We start from the raw sequence: 20,352 nt of genomic DNA, 5'->3' as shown, positions 1-20,352 counted from the left end.
ATTGAGGATAGCGGCAGTTTGGTGCTATTGCGCACCTTCTTAGGGTACCAAATCAGGTGCTCTAGTTCCAATGGGGAGCATGCCTCTCGCTCTAACGCGACCCATCTTTTAGAGTCGGGGTTAGTGTGCCATTGCACAATTTGACATAATTGGGCCGCTCGGTAGTATGACAACAAACAAGGTACCGCTAGCCCTCCCGCCCCTGTTTGTGTGCGCATTATCTGTTTGCTCACTCTAGCCTTTTTGCCTCCCCAGATAAACTTATCTATCTCAGTTTGGAGGGAGAGAGTTTCCTTCAAACTTAACGGCACTGGGAGCGTTTGAAAAAGATACAAGAGGCGAGGGAGCAAGTTCATTTTTACGCAGTGGATTTTGCCAATCCATGAAATTTTATTTTTAGCCCACCTATGGAGATCCTCTCTCAGGGTCCGTATCAGTCGCGGGTAGTTAGCTTGGCCGATTGTATTATATGTCCGCGTGATATTGACCCCCAGGTATTTGATTTGTTGCTTTTGCAAGCGGAAATTGAAGTTGAGGGCAATAAGTTTTTCCACGTGTTTAGGGAATAGCCTCCGATTTGCTCTGATTGATTTTAAACCCTATTGAAACGTCCCAGTAGTTCGAGCAGGTTCGGCAGGGAGGTGAGGGGCCTGGATACTGTCAGGAACACGTCATCCGCATAGAGTGCCACCTTATGCGTCTGGTTTCCGATGGCAATACCTGAGATATCTTTGCTGTCCCGGATCTGGGCCGCCAGCGGCTCCATACACAGTGCAAAGAGGAGGGGGGAGAGCGGGCATCCCTGTCGCGTACCACTCTTGATTTGGAAGGGATCCGAAGCGAATCCCTGGTGGGTAACCCTAGCCGACGGGGTCGAATATAGCGCGAATATAGCTTTTATTAATTTGTCACCCATTCCGAACGCTCCAAGCGTGGCCAGTCTATCCTATCAAATGCTTTTTCCGCATCCAGACTGAGCGCCATAACTGGTATATCTTTGTGATTGGCTATTTTTATCAGATCAATAATCCGTCGGGTATTATCTGATGCTTGTCGACCCTGGATAAACCCGACTTGATCTGGGTGCACCAGTCTGGGTAGGATAAGACTCAATCTATTGGCCAACAATTTGGAATAAATTTTGATGTCCGAATTAATTAGGGATATAGGCCTATAACTTTTACAGTCCTGCGGGTCTTTCCCTGTCTTGTGTATTACTGAGATGGACGCTTGGAGCATTTGGCTAGGGAACGGGGATCCGTTCAACACTTGGTTAAACATACGGAGTAAATAAGGGGCTACAGTAGAGGCAACGTTTATTCTAACATTTGCCGTAAACTAGCCGGGTTACATTCTGGGTATGTGCTGGGTATGTGCTGGGTATGTTCTGGGCTAGTTTGAGGCACGTTTAAGGCATTTCTGCATTGACTAACGACCCATAGGATTAACACAGCAGGGATCCCTGGCAGTCCAATTCAGTTTGAATGGGACTGCCAGAGACCCCCGCTGTTAATCTGATAGGCCATTAATCAATGCAGAAATGCTGGGGCTAGTTTAAGGAAAGTTTAAGGCATGTATTCAGAATGTACCTGGGTGTTTCCTGGGTTTTTTGGGGAATTGCCACTGGTTTTTGTTCGAATAAGAGTTGCCTCTACTGTAGTTGTTTCCTAAACTTTTTGTAGTAAAGATTCGAGTACCCGTCGGGGCCCGGGGCTTTAGAGGGTTTCAGGTTTTTCATAACCTCCGATAATTCCTCCATTGTAAAATCTCTACCCATCACCTCTCTGTCCACCCCGCTCAAGCAGGGTATATTTGAGTTTTCTAGAAAATTCTCCAGGGCCTCCTTGTTCGCTGGTGATCTAGTTACTTTATCCCCGTCATATAGTTTTGCGTAGAAGTCTTTAAATTCCCTTACAATTTGCTTGGGGTTGGCGGTAATTTCCACTGATTCTCGCCGTAACGCTTGGATACTATAATTGTGTGTTTTGGAGTTAATCATATTGGCTAATAAGGTATCTGGTTTGTTTGCTTTCTCGAAAAATCTTCTCTTTGACCAACTTAGCGCTTTCTCGGCCTGGGAGGTGAGCAGAAGGTTTAGTTTAATCTGGGTGTCTTTAATTTGTTGCAGGGTCGCTGCATCGGGTAACCGTCTATGTTGTTCCCAGTGCTGCTTTAGCTCTGCTTGCACCTTAATAATTTTTGCGTTGCGCTCCTTTTTCTTGCGGGCTCCCATACTAATCAAAACCCCCCTCAGTGTTGCTTTATGTGCCTCCCAGAGGGTTATGTGAGTCAACGCTATCTTTATTTTCACTGAAGAAGTATTTAATCTCCTCTTTGATCTTTCTCTCAAGGTCTGGGATCTTTAGGAGGGAGTCATTTAGTTTCCAATTTGCTCTTGGCCTTTCCAACCCTATCTGCGTGCACCTTAGCTCGATCGGTGCATGGTCCGACCATGAAATGTCATGGATCCCCGTATGGGTGACCGCGGAGACCAGTCTACTAGATATAAAGAAGTAATCGATTCTGCTAAATGAGTCGTGTGGGTGTGAGTAGAAAGTGTAAAGTTTTTCTAGCGGGTGGATTTCTCTCCATGCGTCTATTAGTTGGAGATCTTTTAAACCTTGCTCTAGCGCGGAAGGTCGGGGATTGGCCTTGTGCTTGTGAGGACCCGAACGATCTAGGGTTGTGTTCATAGCCACGTTGAAGTCCCCGCCAAGGATTAAGGCTCCTTCGCTAAAAAAATTTATAACGCAGAATGTCTTCGTGAAGAATTCTGCCTCGTGGGTATTAGGGGCATACAGCGTGGCTATTGTTATGGGTAGTGCATTAATGGATCCTATGAGCATCAGGAACCTGCCCTCTCGATCTTTCTTTACCTTATCTACTACTAGGCCTACCCTATTGTGAACTAGGATTGCTACACCCCGTTTCTTTTCTGGGGCGGAGGATAGAAATACTTGGTTATATTGTTTGTCAAAATATTTGGGAGCACTAGTGGTACTGAAATGCGTTTCCTGGAGTAGGATGAAATCCGCTCCCTTTATTTTGTAATCAGTGAGTGCTATCTTTCGTTTGCATGGGGAGTTTAGTCCCTTAGTGTTGTGGGATATAAAGGTTAGAGGCATGTTGGTGTGTGGTACTGACCTTGTATTCCTAGTGTTGCTCTTGGATGTGTCGGGCCGCTATGGTGCCGCTTCTGTTCCTCTGCAGTACTCAGCTCTGTGCGGGGCTTCAGCGGGGGACCACTTGTGTAGGAGACAGTGTGGGGAGGGTAGACACAGTAGGTACATGTGATACATAAGGACAGGAGAAAAACACATACACAACACATATCAACTTGGGAGAGTGGTCAGCGGCATAGTACCACTTTCTCTCCCTTGCCTGTGGGACGGTGGATCTCTGGAGCACGCCCTCCGTCTCCCTCCTTCTCCAAAGGGCCGTGTTACCCCACCTCTTCCCCAGGACTTCCTCAGGTTCTAGGGCAACTGCCCCAGCCCGAGGGTAGACACACACGGCGACTGTAGGACCGCCGTCCCAGCCGACTAACTAGCAACTTTATTAGTCCAAGCTTGACTCTAGTCAAAATTCGTGTTTAAGATAGTCTACGTAAAACCTCTAGTGTGAGAATAAACAAAGATCTGACCTTGTAACAATAACTTTCCTCAACTTGACCCCCTTTCCTCTGTAGCTCTTCTCAGAATTGCCCATCGCAATGCCTGCTAAGTCCAAGCTCTCTGCTAAATCCTTTGAGTATATTCCCTTCCCCTTTAGCTCCTGGCTTCAACTTAGTTCAACTTAGCTGCACTTAACTTCCCCCCCTGTGGTGTCTGCACGTCAGGTCCTCCCCTTGAGCCTCCCCATCTGCCCCCTCCTTTTGTTGTCTCCCCCTTTCCGGATCTCTGCTTTGGCGCCCCTAACTCCTATCCCTCTGGTCTCTCTATCTGCCTATGTCAGTAGTCTTCTCCTTCTCTTGCCTCTCTCTATTACCTTATTATCCCCTGCTTCGGCGGGCACTCCAGCCTTTACCTCTCTCTCACCCTGCTCTTCCTCTCTTCCTCCTCATCTTCCTAGATGGCTCCCTCCGCTTTCCCCTGCTGCCCTCTGCTCTAACCACCTGCCTTATCGTTTGGGGCCCCGTATCCTAACGTCTATGTGTCGCTCTATTAGAGTGTTTAGTGTTGCTCCCGTCCGCTGACTCCACTCGGCGCCGTGTGATGCTTGACTGCTTGGCCACTTCCGGGGTCTTGTTCCGGCTCCCGCCCCTTCCGGCTCGTCTCGACCTCCGCCATCTTGGATGTGGCGCCTCGCGCACCTCTCGCGTGAAGTGCTGCCTTCTCCCTGCTGACGTCGTCTGCTGCCGCCCCTTCTCAGTTGGGCACCGGAGCTGTTCCAAGATGGCCGCTAGTCTCCTGCTGCTGTCGGGGATTCAGGTAAGTGGTGCAGTGATAAGTTAGGGCCTTGTCTCTTCTGGGCTTTGATGGGGAGGCCGTGTGGGGGGGGGGGTGTAGCTGTGAGGGGGATCTCGGTGGGGCTTCCACGGGTATCTTAGGCGAACAGAGAGGGAGGGGTCAACATTAACTGTGAGGGAACCCTGTCTCTTTATTAGTCCAATTACCGTGGGCTGCGGGCTTGGTTGTTCTTGCTGGATCTTCCTGTCTCCCGCCATGTTGGGTCCGGGGCTGATCTGTTTCCCGCCACTTCCTTTGTAATTTTGTCCTGCAAACCCAGTTTTGTGAGAAAGGCTCCGCCCTCCTCAACCTTCTTTATTGTTGTAGATGCCCCGTTTCTGGATACCAGGAGCCCAAAGGGGAAAATCCAACGATATTTAACCCCTTCGTCCCTGAGGATTTTGGTAATTGGGGTAAGTTGTTTTCTTTTCAGCAACGTGGTGGGGGAGATGTCCTGGAAGACCTGGATTTTGTGTGTCTCGAAGGAAGGATTATTGCGATTCATCTGGCAAAATAGTTCTTTTAATTTAAAGTAGTGGAAGCGGGCGATAATATCCCGCGGGGGGTCTCCCTGTTGTGGCCTGGATCTCAGGGCTCTGTGACAACGATCCAGATGCAGCTCCTGGGTCGTCTTGTCTGGCATCAGCTGGGTCAGCCACCGGCCCACAAAGTCCTCTGGGTCAGGCTCCTCTTCTGAGACCCCCCTTATCCTTACATTATTGCGTCGCTCCCGGTTTTCGGAATCCTCCTGCTTGTCCATGAGATCCTGAATAGTGTCCTTTACTTGGGACAGTTGTTTGTCCGTTCTGTGGAGAGACTTTACAGTGGTGTCTAACTTCCTTTCCAATGAGTCAGTCCTGGAACCGATGCTGCTTATGTCCGCTCTCAGGGTCGCCACTTCGGCCTGCAGGCATCTTTTAATATCCGCACAAAACTCCTGCATATCGCGTCTCCGCATGATTCTATTACCGCTGTCATCATCTCCCTCTGCCTCCGAATCGGACCCGCTTGGCGGGAGGCCCTCATGGCTGCGGGCGCGTGGTTTATCTCCCTTACTGTAGTAGTCCGTCATTACTGTGGAGGGGCGCTTTGAGCGTGTCCCTTTTGACATCTTGTAGGTATCCGGGGGCTATGTGGTCAGTTTTCGGCGGAATCCGTCAGGTTTTAACGTATTTATTTATTAAATAATGTCGGCTGGGCACGGAGCTGAATGTTCAAGCAGCCATTCAGTCCGTTGTCGCGCATGCGCATCATGCATTTCTTTTTACCAGCCTCAGTATGTCTCTAACTCTATTTATATATCTCCATCTCTCCTTCGTTCACCACTTCTCTTTTCACATGAACTCCTTTCTTACCTGCGTCCTCTGACACCACACAGCTATATCCCCTAAACTAAAACACACCCTTACAAATCATCCTCACACATCCTCTTTCTATCCATGCTTCTCCTCCTTGCTTCTGGGGATATCTCTCCCAATCCTGGTCCCTGTCTTATTCCTACATGCGCTCGTCCTCGCCTGCCAACTGCAACCTCTACTCCTTCTGGTGTCAACCCCTCCAACCTCATACCCATCCCCTGCCACCCTCCCTCCTCTCTCCCTTTCTCCTGTGCCCTTTGGAATGCTCGCTCCCTCTCTAACAAGTTCCTCTCTGTGCATGACTTCTTTCTCTCTCACTCCCTGCATCTCTTTGCTATAACTGAGACCTGGCTCACTCAGTCTGACTCTGCTCTGGAAGCTGCCCTCTCCTACGGTGGCCTTTCCTTCTCCCACACTCCGCGCCCTGATGGCAGGGGTGGAGGCGTGGGGCTCCTGCTCTCCTCTCTCTGTCATTACCGAACCCTTCCTATTCCTCCCTCTCTTGCTTTTCCATCCTTTGTGGCTCACACTGTCCAGATTTTCTCTCCTCTCCCTGTTCATGTGGCGGTCATCTATCGCCCACCTACCTCTACTCATCCCCCTTCTGCCTTTCTCTCTCACTTTGAATCCTGGCTCTCTTTCTTCATCTCCTCAAACTCCCCTGTTCTTCTCCTTGGGGACTTCAATTGCCACATTGATGATGACCCCTCTCTCCCTTGGGCTTCCCTCTTTCTTTCTCTAACCTCTTCTTTTGGCCTTCAACAGTGGACTGCAGCCAGCACCCACAAGGATGGCCACTACTTAGACCTGGTTTTCACTAAGAACTTTTCCCTCTCCGATTTCTCCATTTTCCCTTTTCCTCTCTCTGACCATCACCTCATCTCATTCTCTCTATGTCGCTTCTCCCCTTTTCCACCTCCATCTACCCCCCAGTTCTGCAGAAACCTGCGCTCTATTCACTTACCTGACTTTGAGTCCACTTTACGCTCCTCCCTCTCCTCTCTCAGCTCTGCTACAGACCCCGACAACCTGGTCAGGAACTACAACTCTGTCTTGTCCTCCTCTCTTGATCTACATGCCCCACTTTCTCTCTGCCGCACTCGCCCTTCTAACCCTAGACCCTGGCTAAATTCCTACACACGCATGCTGCGTTCCTCTGAACGCCTCTGGAGGAAGTCTCACACTCTCGCAGACTTCCTTCACCACAAATTTATGCTATCCTGTTTCAACTCTGTCCTCTCGCAAGCTAAACAAGCCTACTTTTCTTCACTAATCAACATGCACAAGTCTAACCCACGCCGACTGTTCTCTGTCTTTGATACTCTACTCAAACCACCCTCAGCTGCCTCTCCTTCCTCCATCTCCGCTCAGGACTTTGCTGACTATTTTAAGGAAAAGGTGGAATCCATACGGCAGAACATCCCCTCTGTTTCTTCTTCCCATCCTACACCTCTTCCTAACTCTCCTCCTGCCTTCCTTGACTCTTTTTCCACTGTCTCAGAGGAGGATGTGTCGCTGTTGATCGCCACTTCTCCCTCTACCACTTGCCCTCTTGACCCCATTCCCTCCCATCTCCTAAAACCTCTTGCTCCTACTATAATCCCTACGCTCACACACATTTTTAACTCCTCCCTCTGCTCTGGAACCTTTCCATCCTCCTTCAAACATGCAACAGTCATACCATTACTCAAAAACAGCAAGCTTGACCCTACCTGTCTTTCTAACTATCGACCTGTCTTCCTCCTGCCTTTTGCCTCTAAACTCCTTGAACGTCTTGTATTCTCTCGCTTGCTCCATTTTCTCAAAACCTATTCTCTCCTGGACCCTCTACAATCTGGCTTCCGCACTGCTCACTCCACGGAAACAGCCCTCACTAAAATAACTGACGACCTCCATGCTGCCAAAGACAGAGGTCATTACACTCTGCTCATATTACTCGACCTCTCTGCAGCATTTGATACTGTGGATTACCCTCTTCTCCTTCACATTCTCCATACTCTTGGTATTCGGAACAAAGCTCTATCCTGGATCTCATCCTACCTCTCCCATCGTACTTTCAGTGTCTCTTCTGCTAACACCTCCTCCTCCTCTATTGATCTCTCTGTGGGGGTACCCCAGGGCTCTGTCCTGGGACCTCTTCTCTTTTCTCTGTACACACTCTCTCTAGGTGACCTAATAACATCTTTTGGGTTTAAATATCACCTCTATGCTGACGACACACAAATATACTTTTCAACACCTGACCTTACACCTGTTATACAGACCAAAGTTTCTGAATGTCTCTCTGCTATATCATTCTGGATGGCCCTCCGTCGCCTTAAACTCAACATGGCTAAAACAGAGCTCCTCATACTTCCTCCCAAACCTGGCCCTACTACCTCCTTCCACATTACTGTTGGAACTACGATCATTCACCCAGTAGCCCAAGCACGCTGCCTAGGGGTCACACTCGACTCCTCTCTCACATTCGCCCCTCACATTCAAAACATTTCTAAAACTTGTCGCTTTTTTCTCCGCAATATAACAAAGATACGCCCTTTCCTCTGTTGCTCGACTGCTAAAACTCTGACTCAGGCCCTCATTCTCTCCCGTCTTGATTACTGTAACCTCCTGCTGTCCGGCCTTCCTGCCTCTCACCTGTCTCCCCTACAATCTATCCTAAATGCTGCTGCCAGAATCACTCTACTCTTTCCTGATCTGTCTCAGCATCTCCCCTCCTGAAATCCCTCTCCATGCTTCCAATCAAATCCCGCATCTCACACTCCATTCTTCTCCTCACTTTTAAAGCTTTACACTCTTCTGCCCCTCCTTACATCTCAGCCCTAATTTCTCGCTATGCACCATCCCGACTCTTGCGTTCTGCACAAGGATGTCTTCTTTCTACCCCCTTTGTATCTAAAGCCCTCTCCCGCCTTAAACCTTTTTCACTGACTGCCCCACACCTCTGGAATGCCCTTCCCCTCAGTACCCGACTAGCACCCTCTCTATCCACCTTTAAGACCCACCTTAAGACACACTTGCTTAAAGAAGCATACGAATAGCATTGTGAACATTCTGAACACATGATACATAAAGCTTTGCCCCCTGCAGACGCACTTACCAGAACTCCCTCCTACTGTCTCTGTACGTTCTCGCTACCTACCAATTAGATTGTAAGCTCCTCGGGGCAGGGACTCCTCTTCCTTAATGTTATGTTTGTCTAAAGCAATTATTCCCATGATCTGTTATTTATATTATCTGTTATTTATTCGATTACCACATGTATTACTACTGTGAAGCGCTATGTACATTAATGGCGCTATATAAATAAAGACATACAATACAATACATCACACAATGTCATAATACAGTACGAACATAACTGCACAATTTTTTTGTTTTATTGTCGTTTCAGGAAAAAAGGGTGGCCTGGGGGGAGGTGGGGTTTTGTGTCCAGTCTAATCTTTTTGTACAGTAAAATGTACAGTATATAAACAGCAGTAATGATGTACACAAAACCTCTCCTCTCTCAATGAACTACTGTACTGTACACAGAATGAGGAACAAGATAAAGACAGAAAAAAATATATTACTATATATATATATATATATATATATATATATTACTAGCTGAGAAACCCGGCGTTGCCCGGGATGTGAAGTGTGAATAAGTATGTGTAAATGTTGTATGTGAAAGTTGTAATGTGATGCCAATGTTATGTAATATGAGTTAGAATTGTGTTTGTAAATCAACAGTAGTAGAAAGCACATGTATATGAGGGCAAATGTTTGAAGTGTATGTTAGTTGTTACGGTAGTTATTTTTGAAAATGTTATTGTTGGAAATGCTTCTTGAAAGATGTGAATGTCCATTGTTGAGAGGAGTGTATTTGATGTAATGTTAAAGTGTGTGTTGTAAAATAATGTAGTAATAAAAGATGACAGTAGTGTATTGAGTGTCTTTAATTTTTTTGTAATTTCTTATGGCAATATGTAGAGTTCATGGAAATTGAGGAAAGTCAATGTTAATTGTAATGCTATCTGATAGACCCGGCGTTGGCCGGAATGTGAATGGATAAAATAAAAAATAATGTTGTTTGTAATAAAAAGTATATGAATGAAATACAATGAAAACAAAGAGTAATATATAAAATTTGTAAAAATATTTTATTGTCGTTGATGAAGAATAAAAAGTGGTATATACATTTGTAATAAACATATGTAAGAGTCCATGTGATAATAATTGGTATAGTAATAAATGATAGTTGTTATTAAATGCAAGTTGATAATAGAAAATTAATTGTATGTGTGAACATACGTTGTCATCCAGAGGAAGGCAAAAAAAAAACCGTATTAAGGTGAAAAAAGAATTCCTTCCTGACTCCAAGAATTGGCAATCGGAACAATCCCTGGATGAAAATCCGTGATATGTGTGTGTAAATGTAAAAGTAGTGTTGTAGTAAATGTAATTTGATGTGTGTAAGAATGCTAATAGTAAATGTTTATTGTAATGCTTGTTTATAAACCACATTTTTGGTAGATCCATTTGGAGCAAATATATATAAGTCATGGGATGAGCCTACTCTAGAACATGCGACATATAACTGTCCATGGGAGAAACATGGTGATTGTAAGTTGATTCCAGTGAACTTAATTGACTGTCCTTGTGATTTGTTGATGGTTATAGCAAATGCCAGTCTGATTGGGAATTGTAGGCGTTTGAAATTGAAGGGCATGTCAGTAGGAATGAGTGGAATGCGGGGTATGAAGACATCTTCTCCTGTGGCCTTTCCTGTTAATATAGTAGCTTCAATGAGGTTGGGCATTAATGTTTTGATGCAGAGTCTTGTTCCATTACAAAGGTTAGGTGTGTTGAGATTGCGAAGTAGCATGATGGGTGTTCCAATTTTAATTCGAAGGCGATGTGGTGGCATTCCAGGCGGCTCAAGTGAGTTAAGAAATTCAGTGGGATAGTTAACGGCTTCATCATTATCTACGACGGTATCTATGGACTTGTATTCTGTAATATTTCCTGGAATCATATCTTGTATTTGATGATTAATGTCATTAACGCAATTATTTTTTGCTGCAAGTATGGCTCGTTCACATAGCCATTGGTGATTGTTATAATTTTGTATGATGTTTGGATATACGTGATGTATGAGGTCTGTAAGTGATGTCATCATGTGTGCAAATTGTGTTGGAAAATCAATTTCTCCAGATAAGTTAGTAGGTAAAGTACCTTCACCAATTTGAAGAAGCTTGTTTGCAAAATCTTGAGTATTAGATTCTCCTAAAAGTTGTACTCGCATATTTGTAGTTAAAGGATAATGTTTAACATTGTGCCATAGATGAGAAGATTTAAGGCATGCATGAAGTTCATCTGCAGGTGTTGATCTTGGTATAACAGGAAGTGTTTGTCTGAAATCACCAGCTAAAAGTATTACAGCTCCTCCCATGATGTCTTGACAGTTACGTAAGTCCTTTAATGTTCTATCAAGGGCTTCAAGTGATTTTTTGTGAGCCATTGTACATTCATCCCACACAATAAGTTTGCAAGTTTGTAGTACACGTGCTTGTCCAGAATTTTTTGTTATATTACATGTTGGGTTTTCTTCATTGGCAATGTTTAGAGGTAATTTAAGAGCAGAGTGCACAGTTCTTCCTCCATCCATAAGAGTGGCTGCAATTCCAGATGATGCAATAGCAAGTGCTATGTTGTGTTCCATTCTAATTTCTGCAAGGAGTAAGTTGATGAGAAATGTTTTTCCTGTTCCCCCTGGAGCATCAAGGAAAAGAATGGCACCTTGTTCCTTTGTGATGTGAGACATAATGTTTTGGTATGTTTGTAATTGTTGTGGAATTAACATAGGTTTTTTTGATGCAACATAATTTTTAAGATGTATAATATTGTAGTTTCTCTCACGCATAATGTCTGAATTAAGTATATCGCGGTGGTGACGTTCAGGAGATTGTACTCCTAATTGAAGTAGTGTTTTGTTATTAATAGCTAGGCATTTATCTTCTAACAAAATGAGTACTTCGTTGTAAATTTCTGGAGAAAAATGTAAGTGTAGTGTTGGGTTGTCTGTTTGTGCTTTTGCCAGTATATCTTCACTCATGTAGTCTTTGTAGGTATCCCATAGAGTGTTAGGGTTGGATGGGTGGCAGGTGGTAATGATAATAGCAAAAAGGTTTCTTATTTTATTAGGTAAAGAATGTAAAACAGCTTCTGATAAAGTAGTATTCGAGTGTTGATCATCCTCTAGTAATCCAAGTTTTTGGCAAGCTTCGCGATAAGTTTGACAAAGGTGTCCATCCACAGTTTTGAGATGTGTAAAAGAAGTTGGTCCTGGAACATTATGAAGTAGCATTCTAAGAAAGAAGCATTCAGCGTTATTTGGATGAACTGTATATACACGACCCAATGCTTCACTTTGTACGGCGTCTTCTCCTGTAATACGTACTCCATGTTTCCTTTTGTTAAAAATTTTAGTAGATGAATTCCAAGTGTAATATTTAGGAATGTCAGGATATAGTAATGTCTTAGCAAAAGAGTCATTTTGACACAATTGAAAGAAGGCAGTTAAAGTTGTGTTTGGTGGTTGAGCTGCAAGTGAGTGAGCGTTATGAGGTGTGAAGTATACTCTTTGTCCATTTTCTAAATGAACTGTTAAGTGAACAACAGTTGGATGACGTTGGTGAATTGGAAAAGACAAAATCCTCCAAACGGCTTCATTACTACTAATATATCGTCCCAACTGATATAGTGAAATTTCATCTTTGATCTTGTCGTTAGTGATGCCAAAAATGGCCATGTCGCTTCCTTTGTTGACATACTTGCAAATGTATTTAATAGATTTAACAGAATTACAGTATTCTACATTAATGTGTGCGTTAAAAGTTTTAGAAAGTAGTGGAGAATATGGAACAATCCATTTGTTGTCGACTTGTATATTAGTGTTGTTTCGAAGATGTATTGTTGCTGTATATCCACCATCTGATGGAGCACGTCTTCGATAGCGAGGATATCCATCATCTCCACTTTGTGTCTCCAAAAGGAATTGTTTTGGAAATTTTTTTGTGCATGTTCCGTCCTTCATACATGGTGAATTAATATTAATGTTTCCACATGGTCCATGAATCATATTTTTAGTGATGATTGCAAATAGTATTGGGTCTTCGTATTGATTAGGCAACTCAGCTGAAATTACGTTATCAATATGTATTGAATGTAGTTTTTCTTTTAGCCATATCAGAATATGAGCATGTGGAAGTCCGCGTTTTTGCCACTCAATTGAGTACATCCAGCATCGTGTTTGTCCAAAGATATGTTTATTGGTTATGATGTTCATCAATTTCTGTAGCTTTAGTTTGAATACTCTGGCTACTAAGTCGTGTCTATCGCTGGGTGCCTGTCCAATATATAGTTCTTCTTTTATCTCTGTCCAAGATGGATTACATGTAAATGTAATAAAGAAGTCTGGTCGTCCATATGCTCTAACATATGACATAGCGTCTTGAGCATATTCGTGCATATGCCTAGGGCTTCCTGTGAAACTTGCAGGTAGAATTAAAATTTTTCCAATGTTATCAATGTTTCCATCATCTACAACAGCATCCTTCAGATGTATGTATTGATCAACGCGAAGTTCTTTTTGATGTAAACGTATGTATAGAAGACGTTCACTTTCAATTTTAGCATACATGTCAACAATAAATTGATGAAACAGTTGTCTACAGTGTAATATGTGGTTTTGTGTTCCATGTCTTATCATTATTCTGTATGCGTAGAAGTTCATAGATGAAACAGTTTTCTTAGTGTTAGATTTTGAAGCTGTGTCTACTTGCATTATATTGAAGTGGTATCCATCGTCACCATGAGAAAATATGAGAGGGTATTGAAGTGCATCATATGAGCGATGTGTTTCATAAATGCGTTGAAGAGAGGTTGTGCGCCTTTGAAGAATGATGTCTCTCTTATCAAATTGTTGTCCAGCTATAACAATAGCAACTTCGTTAACTTGAGGAGCATTAAAGCGACGTTCATGTTCACCCACTGGTGTTTTGTCAGCTCTGATAACTACTTTATATTCATCAGTTGGCATGCGTTCCAGTGATGTTTTAAATGTGTTAATGAGATGATTATGTTGATGTAACATTTTTTGTAAGGATAGAACAATGTCACGTCTTATGTTTGGTATATAATGACATCGTTGATCGGCTTCTTGTTCTTCATCTCCCATGAAGTAAATTTGTAAAAATTTTGGATTTTCATTTGGCAATGGAAGTAGAGATCCTGCTCTGTGGTAAACTTGACCTTGTACTTTGAAAGTAGATTGAAATCCATGTTGTTTGATGACAGATGTAGCACCAAATGATGTCATTTGAAAACATGAGTTGTATTTGCGTATATTTTGTAGGAAATGTTTTGATTCACTTGTAGTTCCTGACATGTATGAAAGCAGTTCATTAGGTGTTTGTTGTATTGGTGGCAGTAAAATCTTTCCATTTCTACAGCACATTCCTGCAGATTCGTTAGGGAATGTTTTAGCTTGACAGTATGGACAAATAGTGGAAAGGTGTCCTATATTGACGTGTTGATGATTTTGGTATTGTATATGAGGTTCGTAGCTGAAAGCGCTGCGTGTTAAATTGATATGTATTACACTGTGTGTTTGTTGTTGTGTAGAATTGTCAAGGCATATTTCATGTTGTTCTGTTGTGTTAGCAGCAGTTGATGTTGTAGGGTGTTGTTGTAAAGTAGTAGATTTGTTTAGAATATTAACTTTTTTTTTGTTTGCTCTTGCTTTTATATTTTGTTGTCTCTGTTTTTCAAGGCGTATTACATATTGTTCTTCAGTTTGTTTGAGTAGTGAATTCTTGCGTTTTAGATTTTGTACACTTCGTTCTTCTGGTGTTTGTGTATCTCTTCTTACTTTTGCTCGTTCTCTCATTTGTTGTAGTTTTAGTAGATGTTTGTATTTTGTTGTTGTACTATCAGTTTGTTGTTGTAGTAATGTTGTTGCACTTGATGTTGATGGTTGTTGTGTGTCATATTGGTAATTGCATGTTTGTGATGTACTGTGAGCTGTTGTCAGTGTAGTTGTGTGTGATGTTTGATTAATTTTTTTTGGAGGCATATTTAAAAGGTAAGTAGTGTGTGTGTGTGTGTGTGTGTATAAAGTTATAATATTGTATTTTTATTACAGTTCACACATGCGACCTGTTGTAAAGATGTCATCAGATGTCACAGGTCCAGATGGTTGAATGGCGTCAGTGTACAGTCCTGTGAAAGTGTGTAAAAAATGGTAGTTAGTCTTGTTTGCAGAGGGACATGTTAAGGTTAATAAGAGTGTATTATAGTTATAGTAAATTTAGTAGTGTTGATATAGTTATTATGTGTATGTGATGATAGTTTTAAAAACATAGTGTAGTGTATTGTAATAGTACTGTGTTGTGTGTATAAAAATGTGTGTTGTACTGATAAAGGCATGTGTGATGTTGTATTAAAGAGGAATGTTGTGTGTGGTAGTGTGAAAGAGTAAGGGTGTGTGTGTTGTGGGTGTTAAAGAGAAATTGTAGAGGTGTTGTGTGAGAAAGTGTAAGGGTGGATGTGGTGTTGTTTAAAGTGTGGTGTTGGTAAACAGTAAGGGTGTGTGTGACGTAGTAAAAGAGTAAAGTTGTGAGTGTGGTGGTTGTAAAGAGGAATGGTGTGTGTTGATGTAATTTGTATAAAATAAATAGATGTTAAAAAGTAATAAAAATAGTAGATGTAAATGTATGTAACATACTGACCTTGTATTTTGTGTATGGATTTCTGGCTGTAAAGATGTTCCAGGTTGAAGATGCTTGAGGTGTAGACGCTCCAAAGTGGGTGATGATTTGTGTGGCTGGTGTTGTTGAGTCCTGCAAAAGTAATATAGTACAGTTATAACCTGTAAATGGATGGAAGTGTTTTATTAATGTATAGAAAAAGTAAACATAGTTACCTTGTGTGAGTGGAATGTATTTGTAGTTGTGGAGTCTTAATAGTTTAGTGGCCTGTGAAAGGGTGTAAAATAAAATAGTTATATTTTGAGGGGTGTAGTGAAAGGGGTAAAAAGAGTAATGGTGTTCAGGGGATAAAGAGTAATGTTGGTGTGTAACAGAGGAATGTTGGGTGTGTGTGCTGGATGAGTAAGGGTTTGATGGGTGTGGAGTAAGGTTGTTGTGTTAAACAGGAAGTGTGTTGTGTGTTGTGAAGAGTAATGGCGGGTGAGGGAAGAGGAAGGGTGTGTGGGTGTGGTAATATGAAGGGTGGGTGTTTGTGGATTGTGTGAAGAGGAAGGGTGGGTGGGGGTGTGTGGAGGTGGGTGTGTGAAGAGTAAGGGTGGGTGGATGGGGGTGTGTGAAGAGTAAGGGTGGATGGGTGGGGGTGGGGTGAAGAGGAAGGGTGCGTGGTGTTGTGTTGTGAAGAGTAATGGGGGGTGGTGTGAGGGAAGAGGAAGGATGTATTTAGTTGGAGGGGTGTATTTGGGGGGTTTGTAGAATTGTGAAAGCCGGTACTGTTGATGCCTGTAAAAAGAAGGAAAAAAGTTAATAAATGTGTGTTTGTAGATGTAAATGTGAATGTTAGTGTAATTGATAAATGTGTATTGTAAATTATGAAAAGTAAAAATGAGATGTAATAATGGTGTATATGTATGTAATGATTTAATAATGCTGTAATGTATGTAATAAAAAGTTTAATATGTGTAGTTATGATGTAAATTAAATTGTTTTAGAATGCAAAGATGAAACGTAATAACTTACCTTGTGTGAGTGTAATTTTTCCTGTGCTGTGTTGAAGTAGAAAAAATACTTTAGTTGTGACCTGTGAAAGTGTGTAAAAGAAAATAGTTATGTGGGTGTGGTGGTGGTAAAGGTGGGTGGGTGCTTTGTTGTTTGAAGAGTAATTGTGGAATAGGAAGGGTAGGGGTGTGAGGGAACATGAATGTTGTTTTGTTGGTTGTGTTTGGTGAAGAGAAAGTGTGTGTGTGTGTGTGTGTGTGTGTGTGAACGATGTGAGTGTGGTGGTGTTGAAAAATGTAGTGTGTGTATGTTGAAACAATATGTATTTTGTAGACGTGTGAAAGTGTGTAAAAAGTGTTTGTATGGGGGTGTGTGTTAAAGGTGGTGTAATAGGAATTGTGGTTGAAGAGGAAGGTGGATGGGTGTGTGTAATATGTGTAGGTATGATGTAAATAAAATTGTTGTAGAATGCATACATGAAGATTAATAAGTTACCTTTTGTGAGTAAAACTTTTCCTGTGCTGTGTTTACGTAGAAAAATAGTATTTGTTGTGACCTGTGAAAGTGTGTAAAAGAAAATAGTTATGTGGGGGTGGTGGTGGTAAAGGTGGGTGGTGTAATAGGAAGGGTAGGGGTGTGATGGAAGAGGAATGTTGTTTGGATGGGTGTGTTGTGTGTGAAGGATGGCTGTGTGGTGGTGTGGGAAGAGGAAGTGTGTGTGGGTGGGTGTGTGTAAAGAGGAAGGGTGTGTGGGTGGGGGTGTGCTAAGAGAAAGGGTGGGTGGGGGTGTGGGAAGAGGAAGGGTGGGGGTATGGGAACAGGAAGGGTGGGTGGGGGTGTGGGAAGAGGAATGGTGTGTGGGTGGGGGTGTGGGAAGAGGAAGGGTGGGTGGGGGTGTGAAGAGGAAGGGTGGGTGGGGGTGTGTGAAGAGGAAGGGTGGGTGGGTGGGGGTGTGTGAAGAGGAAGGGTGGGTGGGGGGGTGTGAAGAGGAAGGGTGGGTGTGTGAAGAGGAAGGGTGGTTGGGTGGGGGTGTGGGAACATAAATGAAGAGTGGGTGGGTGGGTGGGTGGGAAGAGGAAGGGTGGGTGTGTGGTGGTGTGGGAAGAGGAAGGGTGGGTGGGTGTGAATAGTAAGGGTGGGTGTGAATAGTAAGGGTGGGTGGGTGGGGGGGGTGTGAAGAGCAAGGCTGGGTGGGTGGGGGTGTGTGAAGAGCAAGGGTGGGTGGGTGGGGGTGTGGGAAGAGTAAGGGTGGGTGTGTGGGGGTGTGGGAAGAGTAAGGGTGGGTGGGTGGGGGTGTGTGAAGAGTAAGGGTGGGTGGGTGGGGGTGTGTGAAGAGTAAGGGTGGGTGGGTGGGGGGTGTGAAGAGTAAGGGTGGGTGGGTGGGGGTGTGTGAAGAGTAAGGGTGGGTGGGTGGGGGTGTGTGAAGAGTAAGGGTGGGTGGGTGGGGGTGTGTGAAGAGTAAGGGTGGGTGGGTGGGGGTGTGTGAAGAGGGTGGGTGGGGGTGTGTGAAGAGTAAGGGTGGGTGGGTGGGGGTGTGTGAAGAGTAAGGGTGGGTGGGTGGGGGTGTGTGAAGAGTAAGGGTGGGTGGGTGGGGGTGTGTGAAGAGTAAGGGTGGGTGGGTGGGGGTGTGTGAAGAGTAAGGGTGGGTGGGTGGGGGGGTGTGAAGAGTAAGGGTGGGTGGGTGGGGTGTGTGAAGAGTAAGGGTGGGTGGGTGGGGGTGTGTGAAGAGTAAGGGTGGGTGGGTGGGGGGGTGTGAAGAGTAAGGGTGGGTGGGTGGGGGTGTGTGAAGAGTAAGGGTGGGTGGGGGTGTGTGAAGAGTAAGGGTGGGTGGGTGGGGGTGTGTGAAGAGTAAGGGTGGGTGGGTGGGGGTGTGTGAAGAGTAAGGGTGGGTGGGTGGGGGTGTGTGAAGAGTAAGGGTGGGTGGGTGGGGGTGTGTGAAGAGTAAGGGTGGGTGGGTGGTGGTGTGTGAAGAGTAAGGGTGGGTGGGTGGGGGGGTGTGAAGAGTAAGGGTGGGTGGGTGGGGGTGTGTGAAGAGTAAGGGTGGGTGGGTGGGGGTGTGTGAAGAGTAAGGGTGGGTGGGTGGGGGTGTGTGAAGAGTAAGGGTGGGTGGGTGGGGGTGTGTGAAGAGTAAGGGTGGGTGGGTGGGGGTGTGTGAAGAGTAAGGGTGGGTGGGTGGGGGTGTGTGAAGAGTAAGGGTGGGTGGGTAGGGGTGTGTGAAGAGTAAGGGTGGGTGGGTGGGGGTGTGTGAAGAGTAAGGGTGGGTGGGTGGGGGTGTGTGAAGAGTAAGGGTGGGTGGGTGTTGTGAAATAGCAGTAATGAACATTAAATATGATGTATTTGTATAAAAAGTATTTAAAATGAGCATTTAATAAAGAAATTTATTTTGCCACAAACAAAAATAACATTTTAAAATAAAACTTTCAAATAAAATTGTGCAGAAAGTTATGTGAGCGTAGAGCATCCAGAGATTGGCGTTCGGAGGGCATTGTTAGATGTGAAATGTTTGTACAAATGTTTGTTAATAAAGTTAAAAATGTTGTCAGGAAAAAAAAAAAAAATATTTTTTTTTGAAATGAGTTGTTGGTGAAAGTGGTGTGTGCGGAGCGCATCCAGAGATTGGCGTGCGGAGGGCATTGGAAGATTGAAATGTATGTAGTTGATGTGTGAATAATGTTGAATGTATTAATGTAATATGTGTGGTGATGTGTGAATGAATAAAACTTTATTAAAAATGAAAGTATGATATAGCGGCAAGGAAGAAATTATAAGAATGGATAAAAAAAAAAAAATTTGCAAAGCGGGGGTAATGTAAATAAAAAGTATAATAGCGGGTATGAAAGAAATAAAAGAAAATATTATATAAATGGATAATAGTAAAAGAGATTTAGTGTGTCGGGCATTTTATAAATGTAATTGACAGTGCGTAGGTGCACGCCATTGTAGAAAGTCTGAGCGCATGTAGAGATTGGCGTTCGGAGGTGATTGTTAGATGTAAAATGTTTGTATAAATGTTTGTTAATAAAGTTGTAAATGTTGGCAGAAAAAATAATGTTTTAAAAAAAAAAAGTGTATGCGGAGCGCATCCAGAGATTGCCGTGCGGAGGGCATTGGAAGATTTAAATGTATGTAGTTGATGTGTGAATGATGTTGAATGTATTAATGTAATGTGTGGCGATGTGTGAATGAAGCAAAGTTGATAAAAAGTGAAAGTATGATATAGCGGCTATGCCAAAAAATAAAGAAAAGAAGAAATAATTATATAGCGTCTATGGAAAAAAAAAGGAGTAAATTATAAGAATCGATAAAAAAAATACATTAGCAAAGCGGGGGTAATGTAAATAAAAAGAATTATATTGGCTATTAAATAAAGATAAAATAAAAGAAAATATGTTATAAATGGATAATAGGAAAAAAAAATTAGTGTGTCGGCCATTTTAAAAATTAAATTGACACTGCGTAGGTGCACGCCATTGTACAAAGAGATATAAATGTGAATAGATATAAATTAATTGTAATTGTAAGTGAGTAGTTTGAGAAGAAATTGAAGTTCATAGAGAGTAGGCGGTGAGCGGCGTCCATGTGTTTGTAGAGGCAAATGTTTGTATTTAGTAGTTGTAAAAGCAAAATTTTGGTAAATTAATGTAGTTGATGTGTGAATGATGTAGAATGTTAAGTGTGTCGGCCATTTTACAAATATAATTTACACTGCGTAGGTGCACGGCATTGTAGAAAGAGAAATACATTTTAATAGTACCAGAGTTTGTGGGGCATTAGTAAAAATGTAGAAAGAGTGCG

At 43.3% G+C, this 20,352-nt stretch overlaps 1 protein-coding gene across 1 annotated transcript; it reads right to left on the bottom strand.

Moving 5' to 3' along the window:
• Positions 1 to 9,964: 9,964 nt before the first annotated feature.
• LOC142492724 (uncharacterized) lies at positions 9,965 to 17,320 on the bottom strand. Its single transcript, XM_075595640.1, has 5 exons — positions 17,053 to 17,320; positions 16,579 to 16,639; positions 15,777 to 16,341; positions 15,583 to 15,693; positions 9,965 to 15,073 (listed from the first exon to the last, which is right to left on the bottom strand). The coding sequence occupies exon 5, from the start codon at positions 14,925 to 14,927 to the stop codon at positions 10,287 to 10,289; it is 4,641 nt and encodes a 1,546-aa protein (XP_075451755.1). The 5' UTR covers positions 14,928 to 15,073; positions 15,583 to 15,693; positions 15,777 to 16,341; positions 16,579 to 16,639; positions 17,053 to 17,320; the 3' UTR covers positions 9,965 to 10,286.
• Between the last annotated feature and the right edge of the window lie 3,032 nt (positions 17,321 to 20,352).

Source organism: Ascaphus truei, chromosome 4 (assembly GCF_040206685.1).
Source record: "Ascaphus truei isolate aAscTru1 chromosome 4, aAscTru1.hap1, whole genome shotgun sequence".
Lineage (NCBI taxonomy): Eukaryota > Metazoa > Chordata > Amphibia > Anura > Ascaphidae > Ascaphus > Ascaphus truei.
Note: the sequence above shows the minus strand (reverse complement) of the source record. Positions and strands in the feature narration are given on the sequence as shown.

What these genes read in the sequence shown, in the direction of transcription:
- LOC142492724 (XM_075595640.1), bottom strand. Translation starts at nt 14,927, where the DNA reads ATGCCTCCAAAAAAAATTAATCAAACATCACACACAACTACACTGACA.